General features: G+C 57.6%; 5 protein-coding genes across 5 annotated transcripts; 2 read left to right on the forward strand and 3 right to left on the reverse strand.

Moving 5' to 3' along the window:
- Window positions 1-470: 470 nt before the first annotated feature.
- TRAVEDRAFT_173225 (phosphoglycerate mutase-like protein) lies at window positions 471-2464 on the forward strand (the record flags this gene model as incomplete). The annotated part of the gene is made up of 9 exons (XM_008044738.1): window positions 471-590; window positions 653-973; window positions 1029-1157; window positions 1221-1226; window positions 1278-1425; window positions 1491-1655; window positions 1720-1889; window positions 1953-2171; window positions 2238-2464. The coding sequence occupies 9 exons, from the start codon at window positions 471-473 to the stop codon at window positions 2304-2306; spliced, it is 1347 nt and encodes a 448-aa protein (XP_008042929.1). The 3' UTR covers window positions 2307-2464.
- A 327-nt stretch (window positions 2465-2791) lies between these two features.
- TRAVEDRAFT_31157 (Neutral/alkaline nonlysosomal ceramidase) lies at window positions 2792-6821 on the reverse strand. Its single transcript, XM_008044417.1, has 24 exons — window positions 6359-6821; window positions 6275-6293; window positions 6197-6221; window positions 5901-6015; window positions 5399-5850; window positions 5293-5347; window positions 5171-5230; window positions 5090-5117; window positions 4936-5037; window positions 4743-4883; window positions 4594-4680; window positions 4489-4542; window positions 4409-4434; window positions 4279-4349; window positions 4101-4225; window positions 3885-4042; window positions 3800-3819; window positions 3643-3747; window positions 3467-3582; window positions 3400-3412; window positions 3223-3342; window positions 3138-3169; window positions 3059-3081; window positions 2792-2995 (listed from the first exon to the last, which is right to left on the reverse strand). Exons 1-24 carry the CDS (start codon window positions 6489-6491, stop codon window positions 2898-2900), a joined length of 2178 nt encoding a protein of 725 aa, XP_008042608.1. The 5' UTR covers window positions 6492-6821; the 3' UTR covers window positions 2792-2897.
- Window positions 6822-8097: 1276 nt separating this feature from the next.
- Window positions 8098-9274, reverse strand: TRAVEDRAFT_39662 (NAD-P-binding protein; the record flags this gene model as incomplete). Its single annotated transcript, XM_008044471.1, has 4 exons — window positions 8098-8367; window positions 8422-8760; window positions 8826-9107; window positions 9173-9274. The coding sequence occupies 4 exons, from the start codon at window positions 9272-9274 to the stop codon at window positions 8098-8100; spliced, it is 993 nt and encodes a 330-aa protein (XP_008042662.1).
- Window positions 9275-9717: 443 nt separating this feature from the next.
- On the reverse strand, window positions 9718-11325 carry TRAVEDRAFT_153895 (uncharacterized protein). Its single transcript, XM_008044739.1, has 8 exons — window positions 11260-11325; window positions 11103-11152; window positions 10628-11043; window positions 10475-10562; window positions 10210-10409; window positions 10034-10153; window positions 9843-9972; window positions 9718-9783 (listed from the first exon to the last, which is right to left on the reverse strand). The coding sequence occupies exons 3-7, from the start codon at window positions 11034-11036 to the stop codon at window positions 9860-9862; spliced, it is 930 nt and encodes a 309-aa protein (XP_008042930.1). The 5' UTR covers window positions 11037-11043; window positions 11103-11152; window positions 11260-11325; the 3' UTR covers window positions 9718-9783; window positions 9843-9859.
- Window positions 11326-13957: 2632 nt separating this feature from the next.
- On the forward strand, window positions 13958-19074 carry TRAVEDRAFT_60523 (uncharacterized protein). The gene is made up of 4 exons (XM_008044740.1): window positions 13958-14114; window positions 14167-14330; window positions 15339-16876; window positions 16939-19074. The coding sequence occupies exons 1-4, from the start codon at window positions 13972-13974 to the stop codon at window positions 17779-17781; spliced, it is 2688 nt and encodes an 895-aa protein (XP_008042931.1). The 5' UTR covers window positions 13958-13971; the 3' UTR covers window positions 17782-19074.
- Window positions 19075-20997: the final 1923 nt, after the last annotated feature.

Raw genomic sequence — 20997 nt, forward strand, 5'->3', positions numbered from 1 at the left:
GCAAGGTGCCTCAGAAGGTTGCCTCGCCAGCGGTGCGCGCTGTCACAAGGCACCACGAGTACTCCGCATATTGAACACTAGATCCGAGAACAGGTCTAGGACGCTCAACGAGCGTTTGTGTTGACTGTTCACCGCACATACGGCTTTGTTTTTTAAGCGAGCGACTCGCCTTCCATCAACCAGATATGCGGATATACTAGCTGGAGAATAGCAGGAATCGCCGTCATCTCCGCTAGGAAGCCCGACGCCGCTGCTGGACCTCCACGTTCACGATCGCGAGCCTGTCCAACTTCAACCCACCCCTCGCAGTCTGAGCGTGCCCCCCATGCCCCACGCCTCTCCTGGGGCACGCACGGTGGTGTATATAAGGGTCGGGAAGACAGTCCAGGACGTCAGCACCGCGGTCCCCTCCTCTCAGCAGCTTGACATACCCTGCTTTTAGTTTCAATTACTCACAATCCCTAGCAGAAATGTCTCATCCTGAGGTCCAAGGCGTTGTCATCCTCGCCCGCAACGGCGACCGCACTGAGTGCTACCAGCACCCCATTACCCAGAAGCCGGGCTACACCCAGAGCACCCCGCTCGGCGAGGTACGCCCGCCTGCCCCCTCGTGGCGCATGTGGTGCTCATACGTCCATCCTTTGTCCTGCAGGCCCAGGCGCATCAGCTCGGAACGTACCTCCGCAACTTGTACCTTGACTCGAGCTCTTCATCCCACATTCGTGGGATCCACAGCGACCTCGTCGACCTCAAGGAGATCCATGTTCGTGTCAAGGTCGGCGGTGAGGGCGCGTCCGTCTTCGACTCCGCCACCGCCTTGCTCCAGGGTCTCTTCCCGCCCAACCCGGCAAACAGGATCACCCTCGCGAACGAGACCACCATTGTGGCACCGCTGAACGGGTACCAGTACATCCCCGTCGAGACTGTCGAGCCCTCCAACGACCGCTCCCTCGAACCGTGGACCGACTGCCCCGTACGTTGTCCTATCGTGATTTATCTGTATCGCTGATGCTGACCATCTCGACTAGGCGTTCGAGAAACACGTCCAGGATGTGCAGAGCACTTCCGAGTTCAAGGAGGCGACTAAGAATGCTCAGCCCTTCTTCAACTCCCTCAAGGACTTCGTCTATGGACGGGAGATCTCCATGGAGAACATGGTAAGAATCTTTGCACTCCGGTACGACCACTGCTCACTGGATTCAACGTTGCACGCGCTACAGTACAATGTATGTTATCAAACACGGACGACGTCCTGAGCACCATCTAACCCGCACCAGATCTGGGACTTCGTCAACTCGGAGCTCATCCACAACAAGACCTACGCGCACCGCCTCCCGCCTACGTTCATCGAACAGGCGCGCGGGTACGCCAACATGCGCGAGGACGCCATCCACTCTGACAAGGCGATGGGCGGTATCGGGAACAGTTCGTCATACATCATCCCCTCTTTATCACCGTGGCTCTCTGACCGCGGACGCGCCCGTTGACAGTCGCCAGCCGCACCGCGATGAGCTCCATCCTGAAGGCTCTCCAGCGCATCGCATTCAACGGCGACCCGCTCCAGCTGATGGTCATCGAGAGCACTTACCAGCCGTTCATCTCGTTCTTCCACCAGACCGGCGTGGTCGACTCCCACCCCGAGCTCAAGGCCATCCGTGAGTACTTACAAGTGCTGTCTCCTGTAGTGCATGGTAACGAGCGAGCATGTCTGTATTACAGCGGACTTCGGGTCGGCCCTCGCTATCGAGCTCCGCCGTGCGCCGCCCCCGGATGCGCGCGACTTCCTGCGCTTCAAGTTCCGCAACGGCACGCACGAGGACTTCCGCACGATCCACGTCTTCAAGCACCACGAGGACATTCCCCTCACTGAGTTCATCTACCGCCTCGAGGTTCGTCCTCCCTCCATTCTCTTTCTCTTATCGATCCCATAATCAAACTTAACGTTTGCGCAGAACTCCGTCATCGACAGCAACCGCGAGTGGGCGCAGGCGTGCAGCGCGCGCTCCACGACCGGTGCGGGCTGGCTCGGGCTCCCCGAGCGCGCGACAACGGGCAGCAAGGTCGCGGACGCGTCGCTCGGCGTGTTCCTCGCGCTCTTCATGATGCTCGCCATGTTCGTCGCGGGCAAGGCGATTCGCCGCCGCCACGCTGTCCGCCTCAACGGCCCCGAGGTATGCGCGCGCACTCCCCGGATCGTGCCGCGGTACTTGCGTTTGCTGATGCTTGAGCTTGTGCAGGACCGCCTCTCCGCTGCCCCGAGCGAGGTCGTCCAGCTCCGTGGCGAGAAGGGCCGCCTTCCGCTCTGAACGCGCAAGGGTTGATGAGGGTTTGGCTTCTTGGTAGAGGTTTGTGGTGAGGTTATAAATACGGATTGTGATTGGGACCCTGGATCTGAGTTATGAACATTTTGTGGTATCGTCAGCGCTTGAGCATCTTGTGTACGCAATTATATAATGCATCTCACCTTTTTGTATGGCACCTCTCTGTGTATGTGTGTATGTCTCTGGAGCCACCATTAAGCTACAGGTGTTCACACATCTGAAAGCGAGATTTTACCGAGATTTGAATGTTTCGTCGATTGCTCCTGGCACGTCGTCGTCGAGGTGTCGTGCCAGACTCAACCTTCTTGCACATGAAGCAGTCGCATATCCAGTACATACATCACGCACTTCCTCGGCGAGAACTCACTCGAGTGCGCTAAAAGGTGCGCGAGATGTACCCCGATTCGCCCAAGTAGTGACGTTCGAGGTGTTAGCGAAGCAACACCATGGTTTGGAGGAGCATGGACGGAGATACACTGATGCACAGCGGATGGATTGAACATCATAGACGTGACATCGATGGGTATACAGTGGTCGAGAATACAAAGTCCAAAGAGGGAAAAGAGCGCGAGGTCTTCACGAGAGCGTGAAGTTGGAAGAATGCCCGACGAAGGGAGAGATGTCCCCGATCAGAGGCTTGCTGTCGCCGAAGTAGGTAAGACGGTACGTGCCGGCTGCAAAGAAGGACAGGTTAGCACGCAGCCAGACATGCGAAGTATGCAAGCGGGTGTGCTTACAGGGCGTGTTGTCCTCGATGACCCTGTAAAGGAAGTGTGAGAAGACCGTACGGAGGGAGCGAGTGCACGTAACACTTACCAGGTGATGTTGACCGTGCTCGTACCAATGATCTGTGTGAGAGGTTCGATGAGCTTGAGAACCTCACAGTAGCTCGTTGACGTACGGTGCTCGTCCTTGTCCACTGGTACGTCGTTGACGGGTGCGAGTCAGACCGCACAGCCTTCCATTGGCCGTTCACAAGCTGGTCGACAGACAAGAATGTCTGTTCCAGGCGCAGGTTATTCTGAACAGCAGCAGCGCAACGTTAGTTCAGCCCCGTCAATTCAGCTTCGACACATACCCTCGGGTTGGCACTGGGACGAATTCAATTTAGGTGCCGTTACGGTAGACCACGGAAGGCCACTCACCCGACAAAAGTCGCGATAACCGCCTGCCCGGCGGTGTACGGCGACGACGTGCGCACATCTGTCAGCACGTCGCCGAAGTTGCGCCCGATGCCGGCTGCGTCGAACACTACCCCAGTCTATGTATGGCACAGCCATGAGCAAAATACGTGATTGTGCGCGTACAAGCACTTGCGCACCTGCAGGGAGATAGCCTTCGAAGTCTGTTCCGGAGGCGCCGGGTCGGATGCCGGCTGGCCTGTAGCGCTAGGGGACAAGAAGGAGACCAGGCTGCTGTACTTGTCCTGCGTGGCGTCAGTGTCACATATCACAAGGAGGGATAGGCAGGAGACATACGATGTACGAGTCCAGGGTCCCTAAATGCGCACATGGGCGGTCTTGTGAGCGAGCCTGGAGCATGGAGGGAAGCAGCTACACGCACATTTTCCGAAGATAGTCGACGCGCCCTCGTAACGCTGCACGGTGTACTCCTCTGGGGTCGCGACGTAGTGCGCGTATGTGTTCGCCGGGCCCGCGATCACGACGTACGCGTCATCGCCCACGATGCCCTCCGAAATCAACTTGGCCCTCACAGCCTGCCTGTGGTAGCCAGTAGTCAGTTAATGATGGAGCAGGACCGGGACTGGATGTCGCAAACCTGATACGGCGACCGGACATGGTCGTGAGCTCGCCGGGGATAGCGAGAATGACGAGCTGTCCTACGCGGAGCATCTGGATGTCGACCGTACTCGGTGACCACTCGTACGGGAAGTGCGCGAAACCCTATGTTTCCAATCAGCTGCATGCTCTTCGATAGGCTTGGTGACGATGCGTACGGTGTTCAGCAAGATCGGCTTCGGGAATTGGCAGTCAATCTGCTGCTGGTTGGGCTGAGGCGTGACCGCGCCTGTCGTGGTGGCATGAGGACACCTAGGGCGGATTCAAACAGCAGAGTGGGACGCATACCTTTGACGACCTCCCAGAACGGGTTCCTTTGAAAAGTTGGTCAGCTAGATGCGGCGTTAAGAAGTCCCGGAGATACTCACTGCGGCGTAGACGAGTTATCGCCCTGAATGAAGTCGAACGCTCCCGGGCCGTCGCTGACAGAACGATCAGACACGCATACATCCGTTGAAGTAGATCTTGCTTACGTGGTACCGCCAGCGAACGAGAAGCCCATTGCGGGTGGGCAGGTCTGCACTGTCGTTCCGTTCGGGAGAGCGAACGAGCGGAATGACCTGCATAAGCGAGGTTCGACACTCAGATTCTGGTTTCGCACTGGGAGAAGAGGGAAACGTACATGTTCATGTAGGTGTGCACCCATTTCACAGGGCCAGAGACCGGGGTGAGCGTCTGTCCCATGAGTGTCTGCGCACCGTCGACCTGGTGCTGTGCGATGATCTTGTTCGACTCGAAGTCGGAGATGCGGAAGCCGGGGCCACTGAGTTGCCGTTATCAAAATGTGTTCAAGTTGAAGGGACTGTGAAGCGTACCGGCCATGGCAGTCTTCAGTCTTGTTTCCGCACGTCGAATGCTCAAAGTCGCACGCGAGGCCGTCCCAGGCCTCGCCGGGACTCTCGCAAAATGCGCCCAAGCTAAATGCATGTCAATAGCGAAATCCGGGGCAGATAACGCGAGAGTACCCACGTGTTCGGGCTGGTGTCTCCGACGTTTGCTGTAGAATTGATTGAGTATATGGGCATGGTAATACAGTCGGAGCGTGCTCACACTGGGCGAATCCTGCAACGAACGTGTTGTTGCCGGGCATTGCATTGGGCTCGATCAACGCTATTCGCGGCAGGTTAGTAAGACTGACAGTCGCTCGGTACACGAACTCCACGAGAACGTACCTTCGTACAAGTGCGCAGCCATGCCCTTGTTGTCGCTGCTGACCAGAGTGTTGTTCTGCAACGTGCGTCAGTCGCAGCAGAGCTCGCTTCCTGTGCATATATTTACCTCATAGATGCTAGTCCCGTGGACGGCGTAGAAGCTCAAGAAGCCCCTCGCGCTCCCGCTCGCGTCATCGAAACGCAGGAGCGTGAGGTCCTTGTCCTGGTCGAACTCGTACTGCGCACGTTCGGCGGCGGGGTTTGCGAGATACGCGCTCGGCGAGCGGTTCCTGTTCCCATCGACTACTGAGGTGTTCCCCAGGCTGAGTTTGCCAGGGGCGAGGCTGTTGTGAGCGCGCTGAACGGCGAGCACGGTTCCAGCAACGATAGCGTCCGCGGCCGCCTTTACGTATCCGAGTGCGGTGATCTGGGGAAGGAGGTCCTCGAGGTATCCGCCGACACCACTGTGCTGGTGCGTCGAACTGAGGGCGATGTTGTCGTTCGTGTACAACCCTGGGTACTGCGCAGAGAGGGCAGCGACGATGGAGCGGCGAACGCCCGTGTCACCCATCGCGATGTCTACACATATACGTGAGAGATGGCCACTAGAGCACTAGGAGAGCGCTTGCCTGCGTTGATGAAAACGAAGCGGTTGGATGAGTTGGACGCATCGGCGACGATGAATGCGCGGCTACGCTGCCGCATATGCAGACCCGTGTCCACCTGCGAGAGACTTGCGTATCCCTGGCATGCCGATTCAGGTGAGTAGTGTTCATTGCTGCGGCGAGTTGAACGAAGGAGACGACGGCCGACGGCACCAAATGCGGTCGCCGCCTCGCCGATTCGGGAAATTCCCGCTCGGGCGCTAATTCGAATGGGGGGTCGAGGCTCGCGGTATCGCCTGAGGCAAAATCTTGCTCCTTACCATCATGTTCGTCTCCACCACTGGGCTGTATTCTCTTTGTTCAGTGCATACTCCCACCTCACGCGACACTCTGCTCACCCCGTAATGTCTCCTATGCCTGTTGGACGCGTTTTCGACATCAGTCGCCTTTCGCGGGACGCCCAACCCTGATCCAACACTCACCGAGCCCCAAGAGGTACTGGGCGGAGGCCGCTTGTATGCCCGCTGCGCCATTGGAGAAGGTGCTTGTCGAGGCAAGAAACGCCGTCAAGCAGAGGAGGCCATGCTGGATGAGCTGCAAGGCGGACCGCATCATGCTCCAGATGTTCGGGGCGAGGCTGGAGGGGTCGACGAGGTACATCCTCGGGCGGCGGGGCAGGCAGAGGGTTTATGTACGTGAACGTCGGTCCGTGCGTGAAGGTTACCGTGGGGCCCTGACGGCTGAGGGCAACGACGCCTATCGCCGTATCGGTGATGCGTTACCCGTCGGCCACGCGGCCAAATACAGCGGAGAAGGATTGGCTGCCTCCGGTGCCTTTTCCATGCACCTCTCCTCCGCCATTCGCCTGTGAACAGAAGACCAGCAGGCGAAGCAGCGCAGCGGCATTGACGGTATGCCCCATGTGATCCCATCATATGCCGGTACCTTCATGCGATGCAGAATGAGCACGCGCGCAGGTCATCTCATCGGTTCACATACAACGCCTATGCAGTTCGACGGTCATTTGAGTCTTGCTGAGTGGCCATGACAGGAACATGCGGTCGACGCCGCTGGAGAGGGATGGCGCGTATATTTCCGTCGCTGTTCGTCCGCAACAGGCAGAGACCGTGCAGCCGCCGTGCAGATCCCCCAACTGGTGCGCTGGCCCGCGTGGGTATCAGTCAAATCCCGTCCGGAAGCCTGTCTTAAAATCGAACACTCTCCAGTCTTCTCTGCGGGGGGCATATGCAGGTGAGCCAAACTAGTGCTTCTCTCGCATGGCTTCAGACAGTGGTCGGAACCAGGCCCTCGGCATGCACTCTGCCCCGTGATATGTATTGCCTACGCTACCGGTTCTTCGAGAGCACTTCATGCCTATCTACTGCAGATGGGCCTGTCGATAAACGCTATGCTCGTGTGCAGGCGTAAGAGATATCGAAAGACAGAACTACCCGGGCGTGCTAACCACATAAAACGCTAGGTGCCCTGACATTACCTTCCGCAACACCTTCGATTCGCACACGCTCAACAGACTACCGCGCGCAGAAGCAGATAGCACCCGGCACATTCGTCCACCACCTACTTAGGCCACATATATTCTGAGGCACGTACCTCACTCGCAATCACAAGCGTCGTCCTACTGCGGTATCGGTACCGGCAGCACGCCGCGCCGGACTCCGCGTCGACGGGGCACCTCCTTCGCGAATGTCGCCCTCGGGCTTGTCGGTCGGGTATTTCCGCGACGTCTTCGAAGCGGCCTTTCCTCGCACCCCATTCATTTCGCAGAGTCATATGGGCCTTCAGTCTTAGCATCCTCCCTCGCTATCCGGAGATGTAGCTCCAACGCTGGCCTGCCGGGAGGACAATAGTCATGTCTATCCGTACGACGGATTGCAATCTCCGACACATCCTGCGCGCGGTCCACGTTGTTGCACCCATAACAATATCGAGCTTCTAGCTAGACGTGCCGATGATCGTCTCCGATCGCAACATCGCCCCTTTTCAGCGACCCACACAGCCCACACGAGCCACAACACAGTCACAGCAATCACGCCAACGTGCTAGCGTGAACACCGCCACTCCACAATATACCAGCCCGAGGTCGTGTATGAAGCCGTAACCACTGCATCCCAGCGCGTGTATACATGTATCTCATTCTGCAACGTGAGCCCCGCGGCGAAATCATGAAGCTACGAATCGAATCCCGACCCATAGCCAGCTCTCAGTCGTACCGAATGTACTCCTGTCCAGGCTCCTCCAAACTATAGAACTCCTTCGCAAACTCCTCGAGCGTGTACTGGGGCAAATCGGGATACAACGCACGTGCATCGAGATACCCCAGCGTCTTCGTCGCGTACTCGAGCGAGTTCTCGCCGAGGATCTGCATGCTGTATACGTACTGGCTGTACGACCGCTTCATCAGCGCAATGACCGGGTCCTCAGCCGCATCCGTCTCGGCCTTAGCTGCCAACACGATCTCTTCAGTGGACGCCTGCCGCCCACATCAACGTAACGCTCTGCCAGTCGTGAAGAACAGAGTACTCACATGGGCCCTCTTCGCCTTCAACACGTCCGCCTCCCCCGACGCGCGCTCCCCAATCTCATGTATCTCGAGCTCCGTCAGTTCCACCTCCCACGCGATCACCGACCGACCGAGCGTGCGCGGGTCCGCGACGATGCGCGCGACGAAGGCGCCGATGCGCCGCAGGTCCGTCAGGAGCATCTTCATGTCGCCCGTGCCGTGCAGCGTCCACGACGCGACCTTCCAGGGGTCGGGCACCTTGCTGCGCGTTGGCAGCGGGAGGGCGATCTGCATCCACCACCCGACGTCGATGTAGGTATGCCCGATGCCCAATTCCTCGATGAAGTCGTGAATGGCCAGTTTCTGTCCGCTCAATGTCAGAACACAAACCGTGACGCCTCTCGCCTCCGTGCGGAGAGAGCACGCACCTCGTCGTGGAGCGCGCGGACGCCATGCTTCCCGGGGGTGCCGAAGTCGCAGGGCACGACGCGCTGGACGCCGACCTCCTTCGCAACGCGGAAGAGCTCCTTCTGGTCTCCAAGGACCCACGCGGCGATGGCGCTGACGACGATGGTCACCCCAGCGAGGGTGTCTCTCAACTGCGCCTCACCGTCGGCGGTGCCCCCGAGGCGGATCTCGACACCGGACGCGCAGAACTCCTGCACGACGGGCTTGGACTGCGAGGCGGCGCGCACCAGGGCGGCGACGCGCTGAGTGGGCGGCATTGGCGTCAATAATGCACCCGAAGCAGCGAAGAGTGAACTGAACGACGTACGAAATTGCCCGAGTCGACAAGACCCTTCACGATGCTACGGCCGGTCGACCCGGTAGCGCCGATTACGAGTACCAGAGGTAGTGAAGAATTGATGCTCGGCATTTGAAGAAGGTGCGTTGCTTTTTTGTCGTTGAAGAGGTGCCCACACTGCTCTGCTGAACAGAATGCATCCGCACCCGCTATCCATATGTACGCGCGCGAAACCCGGTATCGGGGCACATCTCGGAATATATGCTGTTTACTAACGGTCTGCTATATGCGAGGAAGCGTGTTTGCGCTTCTCCCTCCCACGTCGTGATGGTGTATGTGCTTATCAATACGCCGACATAGCGTGTCACTCCTTGAATCGGGGTTCGCGTCCGCAATGGGCAGCTTCGACGCGGCAGAGCTTTCAACCACTTTGTTCGCATCTTCAAGTCTGGCTTGGCCGCGACTCCACCTCGATCCATGTCTGTCCTGCGTCTCGTATAAGCACACCGGAGGACGAGGCGGGAGTGATCGACTACAGAATACGGTAGTAAGTTTCCGATTTTATGGAGCATGAGGTTGGTATCATTGAAATCAGCACAACAGTGAGCAAGCACTGAGGACAACTACGTAGATGTAATTCGCTTTATGCACATGCTCTTGAATTAATTCGTAGACTATGCAATGCTCGAAAGAGACTCACCCAGGTGCATAGATGCATCACAGTTCGTCGTGCGGGCTCGCTGCTCCCGGTTGAGGTTTGATAATAGCCCCGGACACATTCGCATACCAGGCACGCTGATCCTTCGGCGAAGCCCAGTCCTGACTGTGCCCTGCGAGTCATGGTGCCTCTACGTCAGAAGAGTGACGCCACAGACGGTAGCATATACTCGCCTCCGAAGAAGGTCTGAAAATGCAGGCCCTGTACGCGTGCATCGGGGCCTTCGGGCGTTCGCAAGACGAGGCCGGTGGCAAGGAAGACGGATTTGCCGTCGATGAGGACCTCGATCTCGCCTTCCGTTTACAGCCCGGTGAGCAGTGTAGAGACACGAGGAGAGGCTTGAACATACCGTTCTCCTTTCCAACATCGTTGATTTTTACGCGTTCGGTGACGCGCGTCCAGCGGCCGGACGCGAACGTCCACGCCCCGCGGCCGACTGAAAACCCATAATCGGGATGCTGAATCGAGCGAGGAGGGACGGCGAGGAGCCGTTGGGTGTTGATCTCAGATTGCGGGACGTAGGCGTACAGCTCGCCCACGCCGTTTTCGCTGGATGCGCGCAGTACGTCAGTGTACGCCGAGGAGGCACTACCGCGCATATTGCAGCCACGCACCGCCACATCAACCGCAGGTTAAAGCACTTGCATCTGTCGGTCTGGCGTCCTCCGGTGCATCCGTACGCAGCATCTCCGGCACCCCCATCTATGAGATGATCAGTCCATAGTCAGACCTATGCGAGGGCATTGCCATATGCATCGACGGCTCACAGATCCCCGGTAGCTTTCCGCCCTTCCTGAAGTCGAAGCCTTCTTCGAAAAGGACGTCATAGCCGAAGACGACCTCCGCACCCGTCGCGGGATCATTAAGAGCTTGTGCGAATTCCGGCGGCCCGCGCAAGTAGAAGCCGAAGCCGCCGGGAGGTACGATTTTGTTTCCCGGATTGATGCTGCCTTCGGGATAGAGAGCCTCCCATGCGCACTGCGAATCGTCGCGATCTACGGGAATTGGGGGCTGCACGAGGTTATGGGTCGTGGCCGAGGTGACCTTATGGACGCCGAGGGCCTTGTCCGTCAAAGGTACGGCCGAAATCAGTGGTGAAGTTGTGATATTGGAGGTGGTGAAGCCCAGCAGAACCCGGGACGGGGAAACGGCGAAAAGGTCGTTCACCCTGGCCATATTCTCTCTTTGCGCCCTAGTGGTAGCATCAGAGAAGAGCGGCGCTCAGGGTGAGGAGATGCTGACCCAAAGGTTTACTTCAGAACTGACAAAATTCCCGCTACCTAGTAGGGGGTCTTGGATGAGATGTCGTCAGAAGTGAATGATTCAAAAGTAAGAAATCTCGAGCAGCGTTAGAATCGTCTTGATCCATAGGCTCCAGTCCTTTGATCCTCATACTCACTGCGTTTTTCACTGAATCGCGCGGCACAATCTCCAGAGTGAGATCTTGAGTCGCCTTCGTAGCATCAAAGTCGATGTGAGGTAGCACAGGTCGCCAAGGATGTGGAGATGTGGTACACGCTACGAAGAATCACCTGAATAGACGCCTAGGCTTCGAGACATCGCGCGCAGGCGCCATGCAACATCTCCACATCCTCGTGCGATGTATAATCGACGACGTCGTCCCTGCGTCTTCGCGACGTCTCCAACGCGGCGGTTTCTCTCTATTTGCCATCGCGAAACTGGAGTCATACGTGGCATATAAAAACTCGCGCTCGGGTTCGGCTCCAGCTCTCGTGCTCTCTCCTCCCCACCATCCTAGTCCAGTCGGTACCTTCAGTCCTCGGTGCCAAGGTCTGGCTACCTCTGTGCAACGCTCTTGTAACAAAACCCCAAGGTTCGTAACCTCTCATATCCAGCCTCTCCATGTCATTGTCGCAGTGGCTGCCCGGGCCAGTGGTCGTCCACGCAGACCAAGTGTGCCGCGCGGCTCTTCAGATCGCCGTCATGTTCGCAACCGTGGTTATCGTTGTTCAATAATTTGTTGATCAGGCATGGCAGGTAATCCACACTCGTTCCGTGTAAGTGATGCATAAGGTTAGTCTTCCTTTTGCGCTGCAACACACCTTCTCTGCTCAGATCCGCAGTCCACACCGCTGCGAATGAGTCCAACGCCTGCGATTCCTCCAGTGCTCGAGCCTGAGATATGAGGGGCTTGCTGGGGCAACAGCCCATTACTTATACTGCAAAAAAGGTACGTCTTAGAGATCACCGCATCTACGCGTATGTAGCAAGTGAGACTAGCGTTTGTCTCCCCTAGGCAGACGATAAATGTGAGATCACATATACGACTAGCGTAGCGCGTCGTTCGATTCGTTTGTATGTCGCGAAGTATGATTTGTTTTAGCGCCTAAAATATATTTCTCTACGGATGGCAAAGAAATAAAACCGAGTGATAAGACGGGTGTGTCATAGTACCAACCGTGTGCTACGTAGGTACAGGCACATTCAAAAATAGGTGCGGTGACTAGTACTCGTCTCGAGGTCGCGCGATCTTGGGATATGCCAAATCGCATCGGATGCAGCCGCTGCGCGCGACTGAGCGTCGCCACACCGACGATTGCCTCGTCTATGACCTTCGACTATGTGCCCCCTTCCCACATATCCAATGTGGCGATTCGCACATCGCCACGTCTGGAGATCCCAGTGCGATCAGACATGCACGGGGGAATCGCCCATAGGCGCTATTTTGCCGTTCACGCAGTGACTACGCCTTCTTTAACTCAAATTGTATGCGGTGGCGTCCCAGTTGATCGTGAGAACCAGGGCGCCAAACCAACCCCAGCTTCACTTCATCCACCTGCCATCATGCTACGGTTCTCTCGAGTCGCTCGTCCTCAATAAGTTGGCAGACTCGGACCTTTAAGGATGCCGCCTTAAAACTGTGTATGTAACGATATTCAGCAGGTAATAATTATATCGTCCGTCTACGTTTAGGCAGCTCGAGCTCAGCAGCCCGTCATGAGTACGTCTTCGTGCGTCCTGCCGCGAGCATGGCCGCCAAGAAATTGCTATCAAGGTGTGTGCTCTGCGACCGTGATAGACATCTCTAATCAGAATATTATAGGTGTAAATATACGTACGAATAGCTGGGGACTAAAACCGGCGGGATGCTCACATCTTCAAGACATACTCCGAGGGTGATTTCACCAACGGATGCTCTTCGCGAATATTCCCTCCTCGCGCGAGGCGGCCCAGGGCCTCTGCCCTACGATATCTACTGTGTGCAGGCAGCCGTCCTTTGTGTGTAAGATGATCTCAGGCTGTGCGCGACTTGGATATCATAATATCGTGGAGCGACATCCGCTTGCTCGCACGACGAGCTCCTTACACGACAAGTCACCTCCGCGCATGACACGATCCGTTCATGCGCGACGCTACACTCCTCGCAAGACACCTCCATGTCTGATGTGAGGCTCAGCCTGCACTACACCTCTTCTTGCATGCCGGAGACCCTTCGCTCGGGTACCACGGACTCCTCCGTGAACCACTTCAGCTGCCGTAACTTTGCATGCAATTTTCTCAGATATGTGTCTGTCGCATAGATGATCATGACGTTCAACAACTTGTGAATTCATGACATTACATCCTAAGATTTGTGTGCCGACAATCACCACGGTTTTATATTATAAAATAACGGTAGCGGGCTCTGCCGTGCTTGCGCGGCCTTACGACTTATCTAGAAAAGATCAGAGCACTTTTACACTGACTGCGGTTGGTGGGTTGGTGAGAGCGACGCTCGCAGTAGCGGAAAGGACGATGGGATTGCTGGCGCGAACGTGATTGTTGGCAATATTAGGAGTAGTGAACTTCGAAATCGTGAGGACACAATTATTTTGCTTCGGTGGTATTTGTTATGGTCGAGATCTGCACGAGAGAGGACCCGTCTACATACGCTGCAGTATAAGGAGGGACGAGAAGAGTGATGGGAAGACTCGATTTGTGCTCAACACGCTAAGTCCAGAATATAGACGCCCATCAAGACGGCAGCACGGGCCGAGATGGAGGTGGTCCGTGCGTGGGAATATCTGGTTCCTGGCGTCGGGGTCAATTTGGGATGTGACACTGCTTTGTCGCGATCTGTCACCAACCCGCACACCGTGACGCCTGCGCAATGGCGTCGACCGCCTCCGACGCCGCCCTCGACACTCTCAACGTCGTCGACAACGTTCGCAACGTCGGCCACCGCACAATGAACACCCCTTGCAAGGGAAAGACCGCGAAATCCTGGCTCGACCTCCCGGCCGAGATCGTCAGGTATGTCGTGTTCCACATGCCGCGCCACCGCCTGGCTTACCCGCTCGTCTAGGCTGATCGCCACACACTACCTCCTCGATGTCTACACGACAGGCTTTTACCCACAGACATGGGAGGCCCCCCAACTATGGCCACAACGCTTCGCGTTTACGACGCTCCGGGACGCGCGAGAGTTTGAGAGGGTCATGGACATCTTCCCGACGTGGAAGCCTCATCGTGAGTCTCTGCTTTCTCTCCTCTGGGGTCTGCCAGGTACCTTGGAAGAGTTAGGCGGATATCGCTGTAGCATCTTTTCCTCGCTCTCCGCGTCGCGCTTCAAGGTGGCACCGTTCATTGGTTTCCGGTATTGGATACCTGGAACCCGATGCCGCCTTGTCTGAATGCGCCATTACGGCCTCCTACGCAAGGAGTGAGATGCCTGTGCATGTGGCGACGACTATGGACGTGCCAATAGCGAATGACTGGGAGTGGAACGCGTCGCGCGATCGCATTACGCACAGGGCGCTGTGGCTGTTGACGCTTCTGCTGACTTGAACAGTACGTGCGTTCGTGTTCGTTCTGTTGCTCTGCGAACATCTTTCAACGCGGATGTGTTCTGCAGAGCAACCGATTCAAGAGCCTGGGGTAGTATCCGCGATAATGGCAAGCAGTGCGAGTGGTGTCTCTTGCGGTCTTCATCCTCACCCCACAACAGCCTGATGCCCATTCATTCGACGTCTGGGACGTACCGGGCGTATTGGGTCGTCATCGTCCCGTTCGCTTATAGTACTCTCCGTGTCGCGGGTTCAAATGGCACCGCCTACATTAGCTATGTCACGACACGCGCGTTCGGCGGTCGGACGTGTGTGGCTAGAGGCCGGCGTCGCCCCTCGCACAAGCCGCTCGTACTTCGGCTGTTTGGAGTGCTGCGTGAGCAGCGGGTAGGTGTAGCACTGGGAGTTGACTGGCTGGTTGGAGTGGAGTGTGTTGGGTGCCCTATCACGAGGGTAATATGGCTGTGTGGCAGTCGACGTTACTAGCCACGGGTTCTGCGTGCAACAGTGGTTGTTTTCCGGAACATATCTTGCAATTGTGTTCCGTAAAGCAATCGCTCTCATGCGTGCGTCTACGGCTTTAGCAGGCGGGACGTTTTCCGCGTTAGTGGCCAGCCGTGCGAGCGGCGTGTCTTCAAGCTTCCCTCCTGCCCCGATCATAGCCTCGCGCATCCGCTAACGCATTTTGTAGTCGAGCACCATTTGTTCTGGAACAAGGCCTGCGCCGTTCTCGACCCTCTCGGAGCGTTGAACCACCTCTCCTTCAGACAGCCACCCTCATCTACCGCCGGCTCCAACAACAGCACCACGCTCGTCCGGGTCAGCATGTACCACCATTTCCACTCCCTCTTGGGAGCCTCTTGCGCCGTCTGCAGGATCAACATGCCGTACAACTCGGAGGGCGTTGGCGCGGGCAGCCACAAGCGCTCCGTGTCTACCCAGTACGCCGGCACCGTTCTCCTGTGCAAAGACCACCGGAAGGCTACGGCGTTCTGCGGGGTGTGTCTCCGGGAAGCGCCGCGCGCGGAACTAGAAGAGGAGTACACGCAGGGCGTACCGGTGGGCTGCCTGGAGAACGAGGACCACCAGACCTGGCCGAACGTTGAGACGACTTGCCGGTCATGTCGGGCGCAGGTGTTCTGGCTGCGCGTCAGCGCACGCCCCGAATGGCGTCAAGCTGTGAGCACTCACAGGTGGGCGACGCTCGACTGGGAGACGCGCACGGCGGTCGAGAACTTCATAGACCTGGGCGAGGGCACGATCCAGGACGTATTGCAACTTGCGGAAGAGAAGCACTGGCTGCGGTCGTACACGAAACTGGGCGACATGCTGCAGCAGGCGCTGGCTTCGTCGCGGCTCTTTTCACGGACTGAGAGCGGAGATGCCTTCAACAGCGACGAGGAGCTCAGCGAAGACGAGACGGACGACCCGGAAATGCTCAGTCTGACGGAAGAAGGTGTCAAGGATATCGCGATTAACGACTGGGCGCGCAACCGCATCCTCGACGGTCACTGGATCAGCCCTGCGGACGATTGGTTTCACTACACAGCGAATGGGCGGCCACGACTCGCGCCGGCTGTGCATCCGTGTCCTTGGAACCGACAGACGATATTTGAAGGCGCCTTGGACGAGGGTCAAAGCGACGATGCGCAGGTGCTCGAGCATCCACGACCGAAGACACACCTCTCGCCTCATCCGCCATCGTACACGCTATGCGAGATGACCTATCGGACGTTCTCACGACAGATGGGCGAAATCTTGGGTCCGGCTATGCGTAACATCGTACGGAAAATCGTCATGGAATGCGCTGCGGATGGCACGGATCCTGCGGTGAGGGCCAACCGAATGACCCTAGAAGACGTCATGCGTGAGCTTCGAGACGAGTCGTCGTGGTATAACGGGATCGACTGGCTCGAGCGACGGGCGAATGAGCGCCTGGCGGAGCGCCGGCGAGCGAAGGAGAGGGACGAAGACGACTCTTCGTCATCATCCCACTCTACAGGCTCGCACACGACGAGCCCCGTGCTCTCGACAACCACTCTACAAACGACACCGTCGCCACCACCTAGCGGCAAGGAAGACGATGCTCTTGCGTCTTCTCCAATGACGACCGCGCCACCCGTCTTGACCTCCCCTCTTCTCAAGTCGCCGGACATTATCCGTATGATCCCTTACGTACCGGTCACGGCTCAGCACCTGCCGTACTACAGCATCGAGGCGTTCGGATACGTGCGTATCTCTGACGCTATTAACGCTACCCTGATCATTGACGCCGTTGTCTTGCCGCTTAGGTGTGGCGCGAGGCGTGTGCCCCGCTATATCAGTGCCAATGCTCGATCTGCGAGCGGGCTATGCTGAACGTAAACTTAGCACTGAGGAGCACGGTGCCGACGCAGGCTCAGCTCCACCCGAGTGCGGTGGCGGCGCAAGTATCCCCGCCGACAAACCCCACTCCTCCAGTGCAGATCAAAATCCAAGATGCGCCGTTAGAGCCGGAGCTCGCGGTGGTCCAAGGCGACGAGGACGACCTGGATGGGAGCGAAGACGAGTCGCTAGACGAAGATGGCGAGTCAGAGCGGGGCGACGTCGACGGCGACGGTGACGATGCAACGTCGTTGTCGCTATCGCTGTCTGCAACGATCTCCGTACCCGACTCAGACACGCCTGCTTCAGAAGCACATGGGACGCCCCAGGTCACTGCGACTACGCGGAAACGACCGTCGACAGAACTGGACAATGACGCCTTCGACGAGCTGCACCCAGGTGTCACGTTCCCGACTTCACAGCCGTCTGAACGTGGCGGGACCCCGCCCAAACGGGCAAGGCGGCATGGCTCTTTCGACGGCACCCTCTCTTCGCCGGCCGCACCGACACCTGTGGGGAAAGCAACCGCGTCACTCGTAGACTCACCGTCACGACAGAGGAAGCGATCGAGCGAGGAGCTTGAACTGGTCGACCGGGAAGCTCCGGGATCTGGCAAGCGCATGCGGTCAGACGATGTGGCGGACGCGCCCTTGCCATCCGTGGAGAAGAGCAACGCCGTGTCGCCACCCCCAGTCCTTCGTACCGCCCAGCTCGACGTTAGACCTGAGAGGCGCGCCAGTGCAGCTGCCGGAGTCGTGCAGGCGAACTGAGCGGCTGGTGCTGGAGCGTGCGGGGGGTGTTGTGGCTGGTGACAGAGGTGGGCAGGGAAAGCAGGAGAGACGGGGAAGCGGGCGAAGAGCGGCTGGTTAATATACCGCGCGACGAGGAGGTCCGACCGACCTCGTGGTTTCCTCACCCCATCTGGGATGAGGGGGCGAGGGGCGAGGACGGGCAGCAAGCACGGCACGACGCGTTTCGACTACCGAGAGCAGCAATTTCGGCCTCCCGCGCGCGCGCGTCTCACCTTCCTGGCAGGGCGTGACCGCGCACCCGCGCTGTGATCGATGGGCGATCAGGCCGTCCCACCACCACCTTCCTCCTCCCATATATACTCTCGTCCTCGCCCATTCAAGGCAAGCTACGCGGATCCTGGCGCCATCACTGCTCCCGGGGTTTCTTCACGGCTGTCCCCGTTCTTGTTCTCGTAGTCAATGTCGTGTCTCGGTCCCATTTGTCAAGCCATCCAGGCGCGCGGTCGGCCTCGCCCTCGCCCCGCGGTTCTCGTGCCCCTCTTCTACCAGTCGCGTCTATCCAGGATGGGTCTAGCTGTGTGGCGTACCTTGGTGGATCGCAGCAAGACGGAAGATCAAGCTGCGAGAGGCGCGCGGCGAAAGTCGTGGTCTCGCGCTCGCTGGCGCGTCGCGGACGGGTCGCGGATATGGGCAGGCGTTTTCCCCCTCTTTGCCCCTTGTTTGGGTTTCCCCGTGTTTGGCGTTCGGTGTTCGGTGTTTGGCGTTTGGCTTCGTCCCGTTCGCGTTCCCGCGGTGTCGTCTTTGGGCCTGTCGGACGTGGATTTCGCTTCCAATTGACTTTGCGGGTTCGCCGCGCTATGCGTGCCTGTCCTCCCTTCTTGGATACCGTTGTGGACTGCCCCATGATCATTCCCCCATTCAACCTCGCATCCTGTTCTGTTTTTTTCACTCCCCGCGCGCTCTTCCTTATTTATTTCGACTGCCACACGCCCGATCCCCTTTCTACACACATCCCTTGCCGCCTGTCTGCGCTCTCCTCCGCCGCCCTACTGCCCCACCGCTCCCCGACGTCCTCGGCCATCTCTCTACCGCCTCTTTGTCGCCATCCTCCGGTGGACTCGCTCAAGGACCTGCCTACTCCATATCAACGCCACTTGCAACCACCCGGATACACGTTCACACACCCACACCCACACCCACACCACCCCACCTACCCCCATCCAATGTCCTCCGCAATGCTCTGATCCGCTCTGCAAATTATGCTCGCATTTGAATTCGTTCTCGCTTCTTTCCTCCGCCCCTCCTCACCCCCATCCCCACCCCTTTTCCCCATTCACGCTCCGTTCCAATCGTCCATCGTCAATGCTATCGACTCTCCCCGTCCTCGGCTGCGCCCCTCCGGAGAAAGCGGTCGACCCGCTCCACTCGGGCGGGTGCCCGCCATCTCGAGCGAAGACCGCCCGGTCCTTGCCCTGCGCGTGCGGCCAAGGACGCGTGTAGCACAAATCTCATGGACACTCCGTAGCGGCGGCGCCTCAGGTGGCCCGGCCGTTGCGGGTGGCGAGCCCGTTGCCGTTAGCTAGCTGTACAGTTCAGATTGTTTACGATTCAAATGTGTATCATTCGTGCCCAATAGTGTACTTGTATCCGTTATCCGTTCGTGTTGGAATACAGTCTTGCGAACTCGAAAGCGCATTCTTCTGTCTATCGTGTGAATGCATGGGACGATATCATTTTCCTGCGGGTCTACATGCATGTGCGCACTGCGCAATGTTTGTCACATACGGGCGGAGGCGGAGGAAGGTTATGGGCGCCTGTTGCACTTGTGTACGAACGATCATCCACGATTTCCGCTCGTCGTGGGTTCCACGAAGCTCGTGAGCAGATCATTGCTGCGAAATGAAGCCCTTCCGTCGTTCAAAGAACCGCATGCCCATGGTAGGTGCAGATCGCTCTTTCAGAAGCTCGACGTGTGTGCTAAACGACAGTATCTCAGATTCAACGGCCACATTGAGAGACTGGTTTGTGAAATCCTAAACAGAGAGATCTGAAAGCTCATACGAACATAGGTCTTCATATACGTTGTCTTTTTGGCCGATGGGACTCAGGTTCTCGCCCAATACAACGGCTTGTTCGAGCTCGTTGTCCGCGTCGTCAAGCTAACGCAATAGGCGCCGATGTTCGACTTCGAACCCCTTGGCCTTGTCGTCGACGAGCATAGTCGAAGCGATTCAGCATTGTTATGGTGAGCAGATATGCTATTTATCTATAGTTTACGTGGCTACCAGGGTGTCCTGGTGATACTGGGCATCCTGGTGACCACGTTGTCGTTCAGCCTGCTGCGACAAGTTGTGGGGTTGGTGAGGGCCGTAAGAGGGTTTTGCCCTGGTCTATCCCTACGAGCTCTCCTTTAAAATATTTTTGGAGGCGAGCTTTCCCTTCCACGAGGCATCATTCTCTTGCACGGCCGTCAACACCGCCTGTTCATTCGCACTCGATTCTCCGTCCCATATGGGATCTAGTAAATGGCAGTAAGGCCGTGCACAACGTGTTCGCGTGTTCAGTATCGTCCAGAAAGAGAGCCCAGATATCAGGATGGAGCATTTCCCGAGGGTTAGCGTTGTGTCCGCAGCGCGATTCGTCGGGCATATCGACTACCCGCGGAGCTTCGACAGCTTCGCGCGGCGTTTATGCAGGCGGCATCTATGGTGCTGTGTCTGTATTTCTACCGCTTTGATCTATCTGAGATTGGGCCCTTGTGAGAGCTGCCTCCTGTCGACCGAGCGGGCGGGATGGGGGGTCTTCTCCGTGGTATTCGTGTCGGGAACCCCTATCATTGAAGGCAGAGTCGAGTCGGATTTGGGAGACTTTCATATTCATATTCATAGTACCCGGGATTGTGTTGTATAGGTGTCTGACCGCTACTTCTAGGGATATCTCCCGGAAATGGACATGAACAACTACGCGGTACGGACGCGAAGTTACTTCCGCCAATAGGCGCCCGTTGGTATTGTATTCCACCTTTGTGAACCTGGTCGCCATCGAACGTCAACGGAGAGAATATTCTGATGCGACGTTGTACTACCAGACAACGCATTGCGTCGAAGCCGTCAAGAGGCATGAAGAGGGGCAAGGGACTCTTCACCATCCCCCGCCGTCGTATCCGGTCCTCGTCGTCCTCTTTTTCCTCTCCCCCGCCTTCGTATCGCAATCCTTCGCTCCAATATTGGACGG

This window comes from Trametes versicolor (genome assembly GCF_000271585.1).
Source record: "Trametes versicolor FP-101664 SS1 unplaced genomic scaffold TRAVEscaffold_11, whole genome shotgun sequence".
NCBI lineage: Eukaryota > Fungi > Basidiomycota > Agaricomycetes > Polyporales > Polyporaceae > Trametes > Trametes versicolor.